This window comes from Oncorhynchus tshawytscha, linkage group LG09, assembly GCF_018296145.1.
Source record: "Oncorhynchus tshawytscha isolate Ot180627B linkage group LG09, Otsh_v2.0, whole genome shotgun sequence".
NCBI lineage: Eukaryota > Metazoa > Chordata > Actinopteri > Salmoniformes > Salmonidae > Oncorhynchus > Oncorhynchus tshawytscha.
In genome coordinates, this window is record NC_056437.1 from 75,259,827 (window position 1) to 75,278,201 (window position 18,375).

General features: G+C 39.6%; 1 protein-coding gene across 4 annotated transcripts; it reads left to right on the top strand.

The window, feature by feature from the left end:
- The first annotated feature begins 4,296 nt into the window (after positions 1–4,296).
- On the top strand, positions 4,297–8,523 carry LOC112245998 (AN1-type zinc finger protein 2B). 4 transcript variants are annotated; one of them, XM_024414259.2, is made up of 10 exons: positions 4,297–4,452; positions 5,459–5,532; positions 5,826–5,920; positions 6,084–6,215; positions 6,321–6,472; positions 6,567–6,680; positions 6,988–7,081; positions 7,286–7,368; positions 7,771–7,910; positions 8,180–8,523. In XM_024414259.2, exons 2-9 carry the CDS (start codon positions 5,478–5,480, stop codon positions 7,880–7,882), a joined length of 837 nt encoding a protein of 278 aa, XP_024270027.1. In that variant the 5' UTR covers positions 4,297–4,452; positions 5,459–5,477; the 3' UTR covers positions 7,883–7,910; positions 8,180–8,523. The 4 variants fall into 4 exon arrangements, with proteins under 4 accessions (XP_024270027.1, XP_024270025.1, XP_024270026.1 ...); XM_024414257.2 differs by having other exon boundaries at positions 7,771–7,855; XM_024414258.2 differs by having other exon boundaries at positions 6,988–7,072; positions 7,771–7,855.
- The last annotated feature ends 9,852 nt before the right edge of the window (positions 8,524–18,375 follow it).

An 18,375-nucleotide genomic window follows, 5' to 3' on the forward strand; every position in this document is an offset into this window, starting at 1 on the left:
CAAAAGCTCAATTAGATAAATCAAATATCAGAACTGGGCTGTCTGTCTAAACGCAGCCATTGCTCCCATACAAACTTGGGCCTACCAATAGGGTCTTTTTTTTGTATCCTTATCTAAAGGGAAGGGTGTCATAGGCTGGTTTATAAGTGAAACGTGAAACAGAGACAAACATTTGGTGGACAATACCGTGCATGTTTATGGCAGAGGAATGACATAATTAGATATTGATATTTGTCTAATTGAACCTCTCAGGGAGACTGCTAATAGTCAGCATTGAAATGGTTAATATATCTTCGATACAAGAGACGGCTGGATATGAATCCCCTGCTATGTCGGTAACTCACATTGTACAGATCGGGTAGAGAGAGAGAGAGAGAGAGAGAGAGTTAACTATTTTCCGCACCCCGGCCATCTGCTGTTGTAGAATATTCGAAACCCAGGAGATCTACTTATATCCACATCGTAAACGAGAAAAGATGTTTTAATTAAGAGAAATCAGGTTAACTTAGCGCTAATTTACAAGCCCCCTGCTTAATGAATTGTGTGTGCAGTTCTCCCTTTAAATAAATGGGATATCTCTCGGTTTCCTGCTATAAAGACTAGCCTATTAAAAAGTAGCATGTCATTTAATAAGTCCGCATCTCAATAATTTTCACATGAAATATGCATATTGTCTGACAATCAAGACCAAATGATTGATGAAAGATTACTTTTCTTGATTCTGATTAGAGGTTTAGGCATGCCGGCAATGTTAGGCATATGAATTAATTGCCGTGGATGAAGACCAGTATAATGTTGCAGCAATAGGCCAAAACGTGCATGGTGACAATTCCATTTCTCACTCTTCAGTGTGTCTTTACACTGGCCATTATCCATTAATCAGAGGCCAATGCAATGTCATTACTTACCATATAGGCTACTCGGAGGTTAGATCAATGGAAAGTGGCGAAGCGTTGGAGAGGCATGCCCAGGATCCCAGAGCAACTGCACCTGCTCTGCACATGGGCGTGGGCCTACACCTTGAACCCACGGACAAACCATGAAACGTTATTTGTTTTCAATATGGCGCCTAAAGTCTAAAAGAGTTGTGGCGCCAACTCGTGGCTATTCTAAGTCTTCAGCAAAGGCTTCGACCGCAAAGCTACTATATAACATTGTTAGGCCAATTTGTCCTTTCCAAAGTGATGAAAAGCACACAAACTGACATAGCAAATTGTAACTATTCAATGTAGCTCATTGCGTACTTAAATATTTAACTGCATCTATGAACTAAAATAATCAATTAACTGGGAATTTGTTTTTTCAATTGTCATGTTTGTTTGACTGTTTTCTTATTCAAATGAAGCCAATCGTTATTTCATATGCCCATCCTTCATTTCAGTAACCCTCTCCCTGTTGAATTATATTTCAGAGGCCTGCTCTCTGCTCCACTGACCCTGTCATTGCGTTAATTCCCCATTCTTCTCCATCTGTTCATCTTCGTCTCCTTTTCAGTTGGTGTGTGTTTTACCACATTGTCATTCACACGTTTATTGACACCTCTTCTCCACACGTGCACTCTGTTCGCCTTTGCAGGTCGCGAGCAGCTTTCTCATCTGGCCCATTAACTCATTGAGATGAAGTCTGGTTAAACAAAAGACAGAAATGTGATGCCTTGTATTCATAAACCGTTCGTACCCTCACGCCTGCTTCCCAGTCAGCCTCGTGGGCATGAGTCCATTCTATAATATATCTACTAACACACCATGAAATCTGTGAATAATCTCACAATGTTAAACAGACCATGTCTATACTAAATCAGGCTCATATAACTTGATAATATATTGACATGATAATGGCTCCCAACGTATTTATGCATTTAAAATGTCGATTTGAATTGCTATCATTGGTTGGAGAAAAAGTCCAAGAATGTTCTATATGCTTGGAAAGTTCTATATAGTTGTAATAATGAAACCGAATTGTGATCAATATTTGACATTAAAGACAGTGTTCATGCTTAATTGTGTTTTTGACCGAAAACAATACAGATATGGCCAGCCAATAGGCCTCTCAGATGCATGGATTATTAGGGACAATCCCCATGTAGGCAGCCTATCGGAATTGAATCTTGCATAAAAGGATTATTAACCAAGAATAATACTATCTTATAATAGAAAAAAATAAGGCGGGTTTCTGCCCCCTAATTTGTCATGATGGCAATTACCATCCAATTGAGCAAAACCACCAATCTTGTACTTGTCTGGATGCTCGGGCGTTTTTATAGCAGGATAAATAAATCAACAAAATCGTTATTCAGTTCTCCTGGAAACGCACACCTATTGAATGAAAAAGGCATTGTGTCCCTGAAAAGCACAAGGGGCTATTTGAGTCGTTATGAAGGTTAATTCAAATGACTTTATCTCGCCTCATTGAAACTTTAAAAAACTGGATTAGATATCAAATGGAGGAGACTTGCAAGAATTGGATTTATAATCAACGGATTATATGCATTTGAAGTTAGGATCATCCATCTGATTAAGATCATATTTTTTACCAATGTAATTATGAAACTTTTTTGAAAGAGAAACTCAAAAGAGTACAAAGATACTGGTTTAATAATAATGGTTTAGTAACAGTTTTGGTAACTAGTTCAGAACCTGTTTTATTGTGGTCTCTCATTCTAGAAAAAAACAACATTTGACTCCTGTTTTCCAGGAGTGTAGAGAGAAACTACAGAGTTTATATATATATATATATATATATATTTTTTTTTACATTGAATAGGCTTTAGGATACTGTAGCAGGGCTAGTTGTGCTATAGCTCTCACCTGAGAAACAGTGGCATCCTGAGATTGTCCAGAACAAAGTATGACCAAGGAGACTCAGAGGTGACTGGCACCATGAGGACAAACTGTCCGGAAGCCATGTCAAATGTGGCATCCAAAATATTGCTATGGCAATAAAGGGATGGGGGTTTGAAATGATTACAATAATCTTCTACTTCGAGCAGATATAGTGTGAGCAAAGGAAGAGGAATCCCTATGATGAACCAGGTGTTCAGCAAGCGATGCCATCTGGCAGTAGAATTAGCAGCTTATGAGCCAGGTGCTACAGTACAGGGGAAGAATCTAGACGAGTGCCTCTGTGATCCCTTCTCCCAGCCTCTGATCATAACACTGTACTGTTGCATAATGAGAATAGTTCATTTTGTGGGTGACTCTACTATAGAACTACTATTTCTAGCTAGTTGACCTCTTGGTGATGGGATTGATCCTGCTATGCTGTGTGTTCATGTGGATTCCAGTGCCTCTTCAACAGGGAGTTGCTGCTTTAAGTTAGGCTTTGTTTCTAGTAACATAATCATTAACAATCACTATCTATGTGTTTTTCATACTCATGTCGAAAGGGTCTACAACTTCATACTTTCAAAATCTGAAACTGACCAGGTAGGCCCAACCTCACTAACCCATCCAGTGACACTTTCTGTACGTATATATTGTAACTTTATCTTTGCAATGACAACTTTCCTCTGCAGTTACCCTTCTGTTAACGCATGCATGAAACATGAGATTAGAGGGTCTATTAACGGGACTGCCACAAAACAAAAACACAGTGGCCAGTCATAAACAACCAGATCTTGAAGACTGTATAGACGTCTGAAAGAGCTCTGCTGCCACCATCTGGTAATGATATGCCATTACATTGACTGCAGTATTGCACATTTTTCTCTTTAGACTCCACAATTGCTTCTAGTGTACACAAAGTTGTATAAAATGGCCATATGGGCCATTTCATCAGCATGAATGATTCACCTATATCATCACCTACAGGCTATATTGTGCTGATGAATAAAAGGGCACATTTACTTGTGAAACAAAGATATGTGCTCTGTGAATAACACATCTCTGTTATTCAGCAAGTAAACAAATACAATATCAAACACAAAAACAGTTGGAAGGTGATAACTATCCAAAATCAAAACTAGCATTATTCTGCTTATTTTGTGTGATTTGTTATACCCTATTTATATAGACCTACCATGATTCCAGAAAAGCGATTCATTCTGACATGGCCTTTAACTAGTCTGGCGAGAGACTAGCTAGTCACCTTCATATCTAGTCACAGTGACACGGCATTATTTTGAGCTGTCCGTGGTGCTGGTTTAAGACAACCCAAAAACGTCTCAAGTAGACGTTTTGTAAAAACCAGCACCATGGACAGTTCTCAACAACGCTGTGTCACTGTGATTGATCAAAACAACGCTCCACCCCTGCCTCGTGTGGTACATTCTGGAACTCCCTAGCTAGTACAACCGTGAGGAGGGGCGTAAACAACAGCGTCAGTGACGCTTCGATGTAGCTGGCTGTCAAGAGAGCTTGCTAGCCACTCGCTTCCTCAAAGTTCAACGTTAATCTCAAAGCAAGAGGGGAAAGAATAATCAAATATAGCTGTCTGGTTGAACCAGGTCTCTGGGTAAGTGAGAATAGTCGTCTATTTTTGCATGTATTTTTCAATTTACTATGGTTTGCTGTTAGCTATCGTATCTAGCTAGCTAGTCAGCCAACCAACCCAAGGCAAGGGCAGGAAGGGTGTCTCCAATCCAATATTCATTTAGTGTTAGCTAACTAGCTAACGTTCGTGATGGTAAACAAGCGTCCCAAATATATTTATGCTAAATATGATCCGTTTCGAATTAATGCTAAGTGAAATGAGTAACTTAAACGTTAGTTAACTACCAGTAACGACGTAATGTTAATGTTACAGAAGTTGTCTAGAATGCTAGCTAACAACGTTAGCTTATCATCAAATAAGCTAGCTAGCTAGCTTCATTTTGTTGTTGTTGGCCTGTAAACCAGGAACAAGCTCATCAATGGTATTCCATAAATAACTCAATAGTTAACGTTAGGTAGCTTAAGCGCAGACAATTCTAACATTGGTCTGCTAGGTAATTGCATTTATGTCCTCGAGCGATTGTACAGGGAGGAACTGGCCTAGTTACTAGTTAGCTAATTAGCCATGATAAGTAGCTAGCTAGCTAACTGCTAGCAGCGAGGGAGACTGCTGCTAGATACCCCATAATAACTTAGCTAGTTAGCAGCTAACGTTAGTCAACATGGCAAAATGTAAGCAGCAAGAGGCGATGGCATGATTCAGCATTCGTTATCATAGGAAGTCCTAGCTACCTAAATCTAGATGGGTAGCTAACGTTAGCTACCTGTATCTGTCAGTGGACATTCTTCCATTATGGACTTTACACGTCCATAATAAGCCTGTTACATAAGCATAACTAACGTTAGTTGAAAGGGAAGCACATAAACAAAGGGACTTTTTAAATATCCTAAAATTGACATGCTGAATCTACTGTTCTTAAAAAATGAAGTGATGCGGACCAAGTTAGTTTTATTTAAATAACCTGTCACAGGTCAACAAACATTGTTTATGCATGATCTTAGCTTTTCTATGTATCTTTCAATTGAAGGTTGTATCACCATAGTGCCATGGAGTTTCCAAATCTAGGAGAGCATTGCTCTGAAAACTCATGCAAGCAGCTGGGTGAGTGGTTGTTTATGTAATGCTGTCTCCTTTTACTACCTCAATGCCTCTGGGACCCTTCCAATACAGAGCATGTTGTTTGTGTTCTCTTCCTGTCCTTTCTAGTATGGCTTTGGTATCTGTAAATAGTTGTGGTTTAAGTCAAGTCCTCCACAACCAATTGTCATGGGCTGCACTACCCATTATCAGGATGGAAGAGGGATAGTGAGAATTTAATTGATCTACATTCATATGGATGATCTCTATCCTTTGCCATGGAATCAAGACCTTGACATATTTCTTATATCTGACAGATTTCCTACCAATGAGATGTGATGCCTGTGAAGAGATTTTTTGTAAAGACCACATAACCTATGCAAATCACAAATGCATGTCATCCTACAAGAAGGTACATTTTAAATAATTTAGCAGCATCGTATGTTTGAATTAAAGCAAAGTTCCTATAATGTGCAATTAGTATGTAGAAATGAATGTATGCTGATCAACCTTATTAGTTGTCTATTGATCCAAACAGAGCTTTAATACGGCTCTCTGCTTGATTCTGTCCCCAGGATATCCAGGTCCCTGTGTGTCCTCTGTGCAACACCCCGATCCCCATCAAGAGAGGGGAAATGCCAGACATCAAGGTTGGGGAGCATATTGATCGCGATTGCCAGTCGGACCCTGCTCAGAACAAGAGAAAGGTATGGTTGATAGGCTTCTCTACAGGACCATTTACACAAACTGCCCATGGTTAAAGTGAAGTAGCTATGCCTAATCTAAGCTAACCAACCTTTTTTTTACGGTAGATATTTACAAACAAATGCTCGAAAGGAGGATGCAAGCAGAAAGAAATGATCCGAGTGACATGTGACCAGTGCCACATGAATTATTGTCTTAAACACCGACATCCACTAGACCATGACTGTAAGCCTGAAGACAAACCAGTCTCCAAATCTGGGTAAGTATTTCCCTCCACCTTATGCCATTTATTGATTGTGGTGCACATTGTGAGCTTTTGCGGTATAATGATGATTACATTGGATTTCTTTCAGATTTGCTGCTTTCATGCGGTCCCAAGGAGCATCCTCTAGCAGTGCCTCCACTTCAAGCAGTAGAGGAAGTTCTAGGCCTGTTTCTAATGGGAATGCTAGGACCCAGAGTAGTCGGTGAGGATCCTCATGTATTGATTTTTGAAACGCCACACTGAAGAACCACATGAAGCTTAAATAAATAAACAAGTGATATTGGCAAGCACAGTTTGTCCTCTAAATTCATGAGAGGCATATTGTCACTAAAACACATGGGATGGACGAATTGACAGGTTGTCAGCGAAATATACTACACATGGAAAGGATGTGACATTTTTGTCCTTCACAGAACTGCTCTTACCTGTTACCGCTGTGCTTTCTAGAAAGTGTTGACTTGTTGACTCTATAACCCCACTGAGCATTATTGTTTTTGATTCTATCACAGCAGTGCTCAGGCCATTTATAATCCAGCTCCGGCCATGCGGCCCCCTCCAGCACAGAATGTAGTACCTGTTTCGGCATCCTTTCAGGTTGGCCTGGTATGCCTAACACTCTTACACCGCTTGATTGAAACTACTGTAAACTCTCTTCTCTGAATAATTCCAGTCCATTCATTCAGATTCTGTAGTCTGCTCCTGTTTATTCATTGGAGATTCTAAAGTCTGTTCCTCTTTATTCATTGAGATTCCAAGAAGAAAATATAGAACATCCTGTAAGTGTTTATCTGCATGTTGTGATTGCAGACTGAGGAGCAGGCCTTACAAAGAGCGCTGGAGATGTCCTTGGCTGAGTCGGCTCGCAGCACAGTCCAACAGCCAACACTCAGGTAATAAACAATCCCCAATAAATCCCATAATCCAGCATCACCCACACATAATATAGGCTGTCATTATGTCCAGATGCCATCAACACAACCCTCTTACCTATTGTTTCTCATCACTAGCTCTTATTGCTACGTGTTAGCCTGCGTTTCAACTAGAGCAATTTGGTTACTATAGGAGAACACAATATTAATAGGTTTGACATTCCACTATGTAGCCCATGGTGGGATGTCCATGATGACTTCATAAATGAAGGACAGTGGTGCCCACAATTCAGTGTTTCTTCACCTCATGATGTGTGTTGCTGCTCCTCAGACCTGTGTGTGTTGTTGTGCCTCTTGCTTGCTCTCTGCAGTGTGATGATGATGCATTCCTCTGTGTGACATAGAAGTATTTGTCTGTCTCAGCCCTCAGGAGCAGGAGGATCTGGCTCTGGCTCAGGCCCTTGCTGCTAGTGAAGAAGAGTACAGACGCCAGCAGCGGAGACAACAGGTATCCAGAAAACTTAGGCGTCAGTAGCATGCTAACAGGACAGGACCTCACCTAGGTACATTGCCTCCATGGCGTCCCCTATATTCCTTCATCATCCTCACTGGGTGCATTTAAAGATCAGCTAAGGAGAAAATTAGTGACACAATTTTGAAGTACTACTTAATGTGTATTTTATCTGATGGACCTATTAAATGATCCTATTTTTTCCCCCCCCCCCCATGTTGAATATATGCCATAAATGGTGAGACAAGCCTCTCACTAATGACTCTGTGTCTTGAATTAAATCGACTTTTGCCTGTACTAATATCTCACTTTCTATCGTAGGAAAGAGAGTCCGCCAAACAGTCTTCCTGCAGCCTATCATAAACCCAGATCAGTGTCTGAGCCCAAGCTGCTACCACCAGTAATCAACTAGCAACTGTGCTACATCGATGGAACCCTCCAGCAGAACTCTTAACGTCCAGTATCACTTATCCCAACTAATGAACAGTCTGGGACTTTCATAGAGATATATTGAATAGTATCACTGCTTTCTCTCTTCTCAGCACATAGTCTAGACAGGCTTTCTGTCCTTTTTACCGATGGCTCTCTATGTACATATTTTCTATGTTGATCATGGACATTTAACCTCAGCATCAATGTTTCTTGAATAAATTATTTTGAAGATGTATTTGTTTCTGAGGCATGTTCTATGTGCAAGGCATATATACAGGAGAATGGATATAACTGGAGAGGAAGGAGGTTTGGAGAACTAGAATGCGATTAAATTTCTATGGGTTAGAGAAAACGGTCTCAGCACAAGCTTTGCCAATTAAGAATAAAAAAGCAAGGCCGTTATTTAATCCAACATATTTAAATCGAAGATTATTGGTCTAGTACACAGTTTAGCAGATGTTATAACGGGTGTAAATGAAATGCTAATGTTACTAGCTAGTCAAAACAAGTAGACACTTGTCTGCATCATCATGACAACTGAAAACCAACAGGTACATCATACACAATACGGAGTTGGTTTTATTATGCTATTGACTAGTCTGAAATTGGCAGTGCTTGGTAAATGGAATGAACACAAATACACTTGTTGATTTCCGTGATGTTGACGTGTATTATGTTCACCAACACATCCATCAGGACCTTTGCGACGCAGTTCCAGCTTTGAATTCCCTCAGGGTAGGCCTTATCGACCTTGGCTGTTGAATTGAAAGTTAAGTGGATAGAAAGTGTCTTTTTATTGTCAACATTTCATCGGTAATGTCTGTTTTCAAGAAGACTTTAGCAGTTATTGAGCACCACCCATAGAAAGAATTCCTAACAGCAAAAACAGCTGAGACAAAACCAACATGTGCAAGATAGGAGTGCAGCAAACCAACTTCAGTGTTGTGCTGATGCATATTCATTACGCCCATTCTGTTGCAAAACGTTTCTTAAACGGAACGAAATGTGGAGGAACCTTCCTGAATTTGTCCAATAGAAACTCTTGTTTTGCTTCCGTTTGGTTCTTAAACCGGTAAACGGTTTCCGTGATGAATACACCTTTTGTTAAATCGCTCCTGTTCCTCAAGGAATATTCATGAAACCTGTATTTACCACTATGCATTCATACTTTGTCCAACAGAGAGCAGCATAATGTTGCATGTGAAATCTTTGAGGGAGGCCAAAGAGGATAAAATAAAATTGTAACGTTATGTCACATGCGCCGAATACAACATCTGTAAACTTCACCGTGAAATGCTTAATTACAGGCCCTTAACCAACGATGCCGAGTTAATAAAATATTTACTAAATTAAGTAAAACATACTTTTAAAATAAAACAATAAAATAACAATAATGAGGCTATATACAGGGGGTACCGGTACCGAGTCAATGTGCATGGGTACTGGTTAGTCGAGGTCATTTTTACATGTAGCTAGGGGTAAAGTTCCTACCTATCTCTCTGATTTGGTCCTGCCGTACATACCTACACGTACGCTACGGTCACAAGACGCAGGCCTCCTAATTGTCCCTAGAATTTCTAAGCAAACAGCTGGAGGCAGGGCTTTCTCCTATAGAGCTCCATTTTTATGGAACTGTCTGCCTACCCATGTCAGAGACGCAAACTCGGTCTCAACCTTTAAGTCTTTACTGAAGACTCATCTCTTCAGTGGGTCATATGATTGAGTGTAGTCTGGCCCAGGAGTGGGAAGGTGAACGGAAAGGCTCTGGAGCAACGAACCGCCCTTGCTGTCTCTGCCTGGCCGGTTCCCCTCTTTCCACTGGGATTCTCTGCCTCTAACCCTATTACAGGGGCTGGGTCACTGGCTTACTGGGGCTCTCTCATGCCGTCCCTGGAGGGGGTGCGTCACATGAGTGGGTTGATTCACTGTTGTGGTCATCCTGTCTGGGTTGGCGCCCCCCCCCCTTGGGTTGTGCCGTGGCGGAGATCTTTGTGGGCTATACTCAGCCTTGTCTCAGGATGGTAAGTTGGTGGTTGAAGATATCCTCTGGTGGTGTGGGGGCTGTGCTTTGGCAAAGTGGGTGGGGTTATATCCTTCCTGTTTGGCCCTGTCCGGGGTGTCCTCGGATGGGGCCACAGTGTCTCCTGACCCCTCCTGTCTCAGCCTCCAGTATTTATGCTGCAGTAGTTTATGTGTCGGGGGGCTGGGGTCAGTTTGTTATATCTGGAGTACTTCTCCTGTCCTATTCGGTGTCCTGTGTGAATCTAAGTGTGCGTTCTCTAATTCTCTCTTTCTCTCTTTCTTTCTCTCGGAGAACCTGAGCCCTAGGACCATGCCCCAGGACTACCTGACATGATGACTCCTTGCTGTCCCCAGTCCACCTGGCCATGCTGCTGTTCCAGTTTCAACTGACCTGAGCCCTAGGACCATGCCCCAGGACTACCTGACATGATGACTCCTTGCTGTCCCCAGTCTACCTGGCCATGCTGCTGCTCCAGTTTCAACTTCCACCTGACTGTGCTGCTGCTCCAGTTTCAACTGTTCTGCCTTATTATTATTCGACCATGCTGGTCATTTATGAACATTTGAACATCTTGGCCATGTTCTGTTATAATCTCCACCCGGCACAGCCAGAAGAGGACTGGCCACCCCACATAGCCTGGTTCCTCTCTAGGTTTCTTCCTAGGTTTTGGCCTTTCTAGGGAGTTTTTCCTAGCCACTGTGCTTCTACACCTGCATTGCTTGCTGTTTGGGGTTTTAGGCTGGGTTTCTGTACAGCACTTTGAGATATCAGCTGATGTACGAAGGGCTATATAAATCAATTTGATTTGATTTGATTTAAAGTCACTATGCATAGATAATAAACAGCAAGTAGCAGCAGTGTAAAAACAAAGGGATGGGTGTTGTTGGGCAGATTCACAAGAATGGTGTTTTTTTCTCTCTCCATAAAGAAGGCTCATTTGTTGACTATTTTTTTGACAGATTGGGGAAGTGCTGCTCATGTTGTCATGGTTATGAATGAGTCAGGCTAGTGTGTCACTAGCATGATTGTGGCACTCAACAATAATTAAATTCCTTGAAATACATCTGATGCCATAAATGAAAGATTATTAAGGTAAATACATTCTGAGTAATATTTTTCACTGATAAAACATGACCAAGGAAGCTATGCAATTACATAAAGAATTGATGGAAAGCAACCATGTTCATAAAAATAAAAAAAACATGTTAATTGGCAAACAAAGTTCATTTGCATAATGGTGTGCTTAGTCACCTTCATTTAGCTCCATTAGCTGTTACGACCTCCTCACCCTCAAACACTGGAAAATAGCACATAATTGTCAATTGTCACAAAGTGACATTAGTTATAGGATTACTCATTTGGATCTAGTTTCATCTGAGCAAACAGAATAAAGGCACACTCTGTAGCTTCCCATTGGGCACATCACATCATTTCAACATGGAAATGTGGGTAATATTTGATTGAGGTTGATCAATGAAATTTCAACCTTTATTCACCCACTCAAAAAGACAGCCAGAGGTTTGTTCAATTCCCAATGTGTTATCACTTTCAACCATCTAAAAGAACAACCAAATTCCATTGGAAAAACTGTCCGATTCTTTATTTAGTTGTCATCATGTAAATGTGTTATCACTGCGCTTTCAACCATTTAAAAGCACAACAAAGTTCAAATGTAAATACAATGTCAGATATTTTATAATTATACAAAAATGTAATGTGTTATCACTGTGCTTCATCTAATAGCACAACCAAATGACCTGAATTTCAATTGAGACAACATTCAAAGTACATAGTGTAAGTACCGGGCATAATAGCACCAATGTCGTCCTAAAAGTTATATGTTTGAATCTGTCCATAGAACATTCTTCCAAGAGTCTTGATGATCATCCAGGTGCTTCCAGGTGCTTTTTTGACAAACTTGAGTCAATTTTTTGGACGACATTATGGCTGGCGAAAACCAAACACTGCATTCCACAGTAAGAACTTGTCAAGCATGGTGGTGGTAATGTGATGGTTTGGGGATGCTTTGCTGCCTCAGGGCCTGGACGACTTGCCTTAATTGAAGGAGCCATGAATTCTGCTCTGTATCAGAGAATTCTACAGGAGAATGTCAGACAATCCGTCTGTGTACTGAAGCTGAAGCACAGCTGGGTCATGCAGCAAGACAATGATCCACAACACGCATTCAAGTCTACATGAAAATGTCTGAAAAGCAACACATTTGATGTTTTGGAATGACCTAGTCAGTCCAGACCTAATCCCTATTGAGATGTGGCAGGACTTGAAATGAGCAGTTCATGCTTGAAATCCATAAATGTCGCTGAGTTAAAGTAGTTCTGCATGGAAAAGTGGTCCAAAATTCCTCCACAGCAACTGATCAACAACTACAAGAAGTGTTTGGTTGGAGTCATTGAAGCTTAAGGTGACACAACCAGCTGTTGAGTGTAAGGGGGGCAATTACCTTTTAAAGCAGATGCATTGGGTGTTGCATAACTTTTTTAAATGAAATAAATGGAATAAGTATGTAATTGTTGTGTTATTTGTTCACTCAGGTTCCCTAAATCTAACATAACGTTTTGGTTGAAGATCAGATAACATTCAGTATCAGAAATATGCAAATGTAGAGCAAATTAGAAAGGGGACAATTACTTTTTCACATCACTGTAAATATAAACATTTAAAGAACATGACTAAATCAAATCAAACTTTATTTAAAGTGCATTTAAAGTTTGATTTGATTTAGTCCTATTCTTTAACTTTGGGTTTTGGTTTAGATGGAAATGTGAATCCAACATATCAATTATGAACTTGAAGATTACATTTGAAATCAAGAAAAGCTTGAAATATTTATTGTTAAGTTTTTAGTTGAACCCTGGGTTGAATTGAAACTAGCTGTTGATGATTTTGCAAATGCTGTTTAAGCCAATTAATGATCGTTAATGATGTATGACTAAAGTATAGTTACATTTCATTTGCTCTGTTAAACCTACCATTGGAATAGTTATTAAGAGATCTCTCAATAATCATTCTCACAATAGCACATTAGTTGTAGTCAATCACAAATATCAAAGCTAGGCAAGTCTGGCCATAGTTAAAACCCTGGATGCGAGACCAAATGGATAGCTGTAGATAGATCAACTTTCCAAGAGGAGGTGCTGCTGAACTTATAGTTTTTTTTCTGATACTGGATATATAATGTTGAACATCTGACATTGTTTCAAATGTACTAATTCAACATATTTTATGCAAGGTTTGTCTGTTGCTGAAAATTGGTAATCATGATGACAATCCTGTTGTAAAAAAATGTATCCTTGACTTTTTGCAAATCCAATGTATTTAATCTGTAGATTCCACATCACAATGCATTGTGAAATTCCATTGAAACAATGTTGTGTGCTCAGTGGGTTATGTTTCCTGTCAACAGTGTGGCTCTGATTGGTGTAAATCAATGGTAGACTGTAGATCGGGGTAACTATGGTGTGGTGATGTCTATGCTATAAGAGGAACTCGTGAACCCATCTGTTGTTAAGTCATGTATTCTGGGAAATACAACCAAAATTCAGGTCCTCTCACATGTATCATTCGTCAGAGTGACAGAAGAACCATCCCTCCAATGCACCCTGTCTATACAGATCCTTATCAGTTGGGATGTGAAGCATATTCAGGGGGATGACAGCTGCACCTGTTACACCAGAAGCATGCGATTGAAAATATATCTGAGCATCATGAAAATATCCGTTATTAGGAATCAATATGCAAGTGGGTATCAAACAAAAATATATCTTGTTGTTGCACATTAACCAAGAACAACCCATTTGATTACTAGTCTCTTTCACTCTCAGGAAAGCTGGAAGATCCTCCAATCTGTTTTGTTTGTGCTTTGCAGTGCTCTACATCGAGGGTTTTCAAACTGGGGCCTGTGACGGTATTGCAGGGGTTCCACAATAAAAATACAATGACATTGGGAAGTCTACAGGAACAGTTATCATGCTAGCTGCTCCTGATCATTCTATTCTGGGAAAGTAGATAAAGGGCTTCATTGCAAAATCTCAAACTATCCCTTTAATACAGAGGAAATTACAGTCATTGGAGCTAATTTCACTTTTTTCTCTCTATAGAAACATCTTTTGTGGGCCGTCTAAGTGGTCATTTTTGGGATGAAAAACTCTTTCAGTGCCAAATTAAAAGACCAAAACCAGATAGAAAGCATGCAGAAAATAATTGAACTATATACATTTTTTTCTAATACCATCTTTGATTTTGTTCTAATGTTTGAGCAAAGGTACACAGCATTAGCCATGACAAAATTTATAAAATTGCAGGAAATTAGCTTTAAAACTGCAACATTGTCTCTCAGCTCCATGTCAAACTGTATGGAATTCCTGGAAATTAGCTTTAAAACTATAACATTTTCTCTCAGCACAATGGAATATTTTTTTTAAATGTGCTTTACAACTGTGAAAATTGTCTCAACGCCGCAAGATACCTTTACCATTTTAGCTGATAGACCATGTTAGAGTTTACATTTCCTCTTCCAATGAACTGTGGGGGAGATCAAAATAATGAAACTGTCTACCAACTCAATTCATTTCAAAATGATGATTACTTCTACTCAAGACATGATTTTTTTTTTTTTTTGCTAACATATGATGGGGGTCCCTGGGTCGGCGATTTACCTGAGTGGGGGTCACTGGGCAAGAAAAGTTTGAAAACTCCTGCTCTACATTATTCAGCAGCACCTCTTGGCTGTCCTTGAAACAAGTTTCTCTCTGCATTGTCTGTAGTGCTGGTAACAGAATGGATCCTTTAGTTAACTGTGTGGATGGTAAGATTCAGTGAAAGCATATTTACCTTGAATCTAGTGGTATTCAAACTGAGATAAGATCTCAGTCATCAAAAAATAAACAGTGTGGGCAGGGTGTTTTGTTTTTCTTGCACATAAAGCCCTCAGTGACTGAAATAATATAACATAGAAAACAGCAAGTAGAAAACATGTAGGCCTAATCTCACATCAACTACAAAGCCGCAAATTCAATGTATCCTATCCTCCTACCTCCTTTTTGAAGGATTTGCACACTTACTTTAATGCTCTGTCTCCAATGAGACAGCCGTTCCCAAGGTAGTGCTATATTTTATTGCAGGTACATCTGGGTTAGCGCTGCTCCTTGGAAAATTATTTTCATCTCGAGTGCGGGCTGGCAGCCTCTCAGACGGGTGGGTGATTGTGGTTCAGTGTGGCTTCAGGGGGTTGGTGATGAATTCGTGGGCTTCTTTAGCTTCTTACAGCAAACAGGGCTTTGTGAATATTGTCAACCTCAGTAGGATGTGTCCTTAACCCTCGAGGATATGGTTTTGTGGTTTTGTAAAGAAGTCTGACTTGCAGTGTCCTTTGTGTTCTCTAGAACATTAGATAGGCAGAAGGTTTATTACAGGCCATAGAAAATGATGCAATGATCTGTATTTATTGGGATGTACCTTCTTGTGCTCCGTCCAATACATCCAATACATTGACATAAGTAGGTAACACCAGACTCTCTGTCTGTTCTATTTCCTGTTGTATTTCCTGTCTTTGACAATCATGTTAACCTTTTACCAGTCTCAAAAATAAAACAAATTAAACTCATATTCATCTGAAAAACAGTTGCTTTCGTTACCCTGTATGTCTTTTTTTGTTCATGGAAACTCACATTGGAACAAATTCTTCAAAATTATATTATCATGCCCACATGAAAAAATACTTCAGTTTACTACAGAATACTACATTACTTACTGTATATTTGTATAGTAAACTCTAGTATACTGTAGAATACTATACTACAGAATGTACACTTTCCCTTTTACTTACTATAGAATGTTGAAGTATGATGAAAAATACTATACTAAATACTACAGTAGATATCTGCCAAAAGAAGACTGTAGTGTCTGCAAAGACTCTGCTATAGTAAAAACTACAGTATCTATTTAATTTGCATATGCCCTGCTCATTCCACTCCCCCATATCGCAATTTGCCATATTGTGTTCCTTACAGCTTCTAGAAAAGAGCAGAAAATGTGCTCTTTTAGTATTCCTCCGGTAGGTTTCCTGAAATGTCCGCAATAACACTACAGTAAATACTACAATATACTACAGTCTGCAAAAACACTACAGTATAGTACAGTCTCCAAAAACGCTACAGTAAATACTACTACAGTACTACTACTACAAATACTACTACAGTTTGCAATAAACATGACATTATACTGCAGTTATTTTACTACAGTATTTGTACTATAGTTAACTGTAAATACTATACTATACTACAGTCGTTAGTCTGCAAAAACACTACTGTGAATACTACAGTAAAGTCTGCAAAAACACTACACTACAGTGTTGGAGGGCCAGTAGGAGGCACCCTTTCCGGTGGTCTAAAAATATCCCAATGCCCCAGGGCAGTGATTGGGGACATTGCCCTGTGTAGGGTGTCGTCTTTCAGATGGAATATTAAACGGGTTTCCTGACTCTCTGTGGTCACTAAAGATCCCATGGCACTTATCGTAATAGTAGGGGTGTTAACCCTGGTGTCCTGGCTAAATTCCCATCTGGCCCTCATACCACCAGGGTCACCTAATCATCCCCAGCTTACAATTGGCTCATTCATTCCCACTCCTCTCTCCTGTAACTATTCCCTGCTGTAAATGAGAATGTGTTCTCAGTCAACTTGCCTGGTAAAATAATGGTTAAATAATAGTATTTATAGCATAGTATACTATGGTATTTTTTTTAAGTGGGTGGAAGTGGCATTCATAGTAGCCTATGTGCTGTCAAATATTTCAGACACTATTTCAGACACACTGTGCTGTATTCATCGCAAGCAAGGTCACATAGCATAGAATAGCACATAACTGTTATGTATTCAATTTCTTCAATCTAATTGGTTATCTGAAATGTGATGTGTAGGGTTCAAACATGCACTAGCTTTAACCAGATGCAGACCACCAAGTGTCACATAGGCTGCGTTTACACAGGCAGCCCAATTATGATATTTTTTTCTCACAAATTGGTCTTTTGACCAATCAAAACAGATCTTTTCACATCCAATCTTTTTTAGAGCTGATCGGATTGGTCAAAGAAAAATCTGTGAAAATATCAGAATTGGTCTCCCTGTGTAAAAGCAGCCATATAGCATCCAGGAATTCAGACACTGTTGTGATCAAAGGATGACTTTGGGAGCTATTCATGTCTCTCAATTAATCCTCTGGGTCAGCAGCTCTTAAATATCACAAAGTAACGACTAACTAGCGAGGCGAGAGGTGCAACACATCCTGACTAACAAGGATGATCCCAATCAGGGCAAACCACACCGAAACAGAACCAACCTCGAAATCAAAACTCAATTGAGAAAAACCTCAAATCATATAATAGCTGTCAAATATTTCAGACACCATTTTCTGTGCTCCTCTCATCGCAAGCAATGTCACATAACATGCGTGGACTGTTATGTATTCAATTTCTTCAATCATATTGGATTTCTGAAATGTGTACAGTGACACGTGATGTATTTCCGTGACATGATACAGAGGTATTGTATGTTTGTTGTGTAAGGTTCAAACATGCAGTGGTGGAAAAAGTACTCAATTGTCATACTTGAGTAATAGTGAAAGTCACCCTGTGAAGTACTACTTGAGTATAAGTCTAAAAGTATTTGGTTTTAAATATACTTAAGTATCAAATGTAAATGGAATTGCTAAAATGTACATAATTACCAAAAGTAAAAGTACAAACCATTTCAAATTCTTTATATTCACCAAACTAGATGGCATAATAATAAAATAATGTTTTTATTGGCAGATAGCCAGGGGCACACACCATCATTTACAAACGAAGCATTTGTGTTAAGTGAGTCCGCCAGATCAGAGGCTTGAATGTAGTGGAGTAAAAGTTGGCAAAATTATAATTAGTAAAGTAATGTACAGATACACCACAAAACTACTTCAGTAGTACCTCTAAGTATTTTTACTTAAGTACTTTACACCACTGGCACTAGCTTTAACCAGATGCAGACCAGCACGTGTCACATACAGC

Coding starts and splice junctions, on each gene's coding strand:
- LOC112245998 (XM_024414257.2), top strand. CDS start 5,478: ATGGAGTTTCCAAATCTAGGAGAGCATTGCTCTGAAAACTCATGCAAG. Junction 7,369..7,770: donor GTCCAACAGCCAACACTCAG/GTAATAAACAAT, acceptor TGTCTGTCTCAG/CCCTCAGGAGCAGGAGGATC. Junction 7,856..8,179: donor GCCAGCAGCGGAGACAACAG/GTATCCAGAAAA, acceptor TTTCTATCGTAG/GAAAGAGAGTCCGCCAAACA.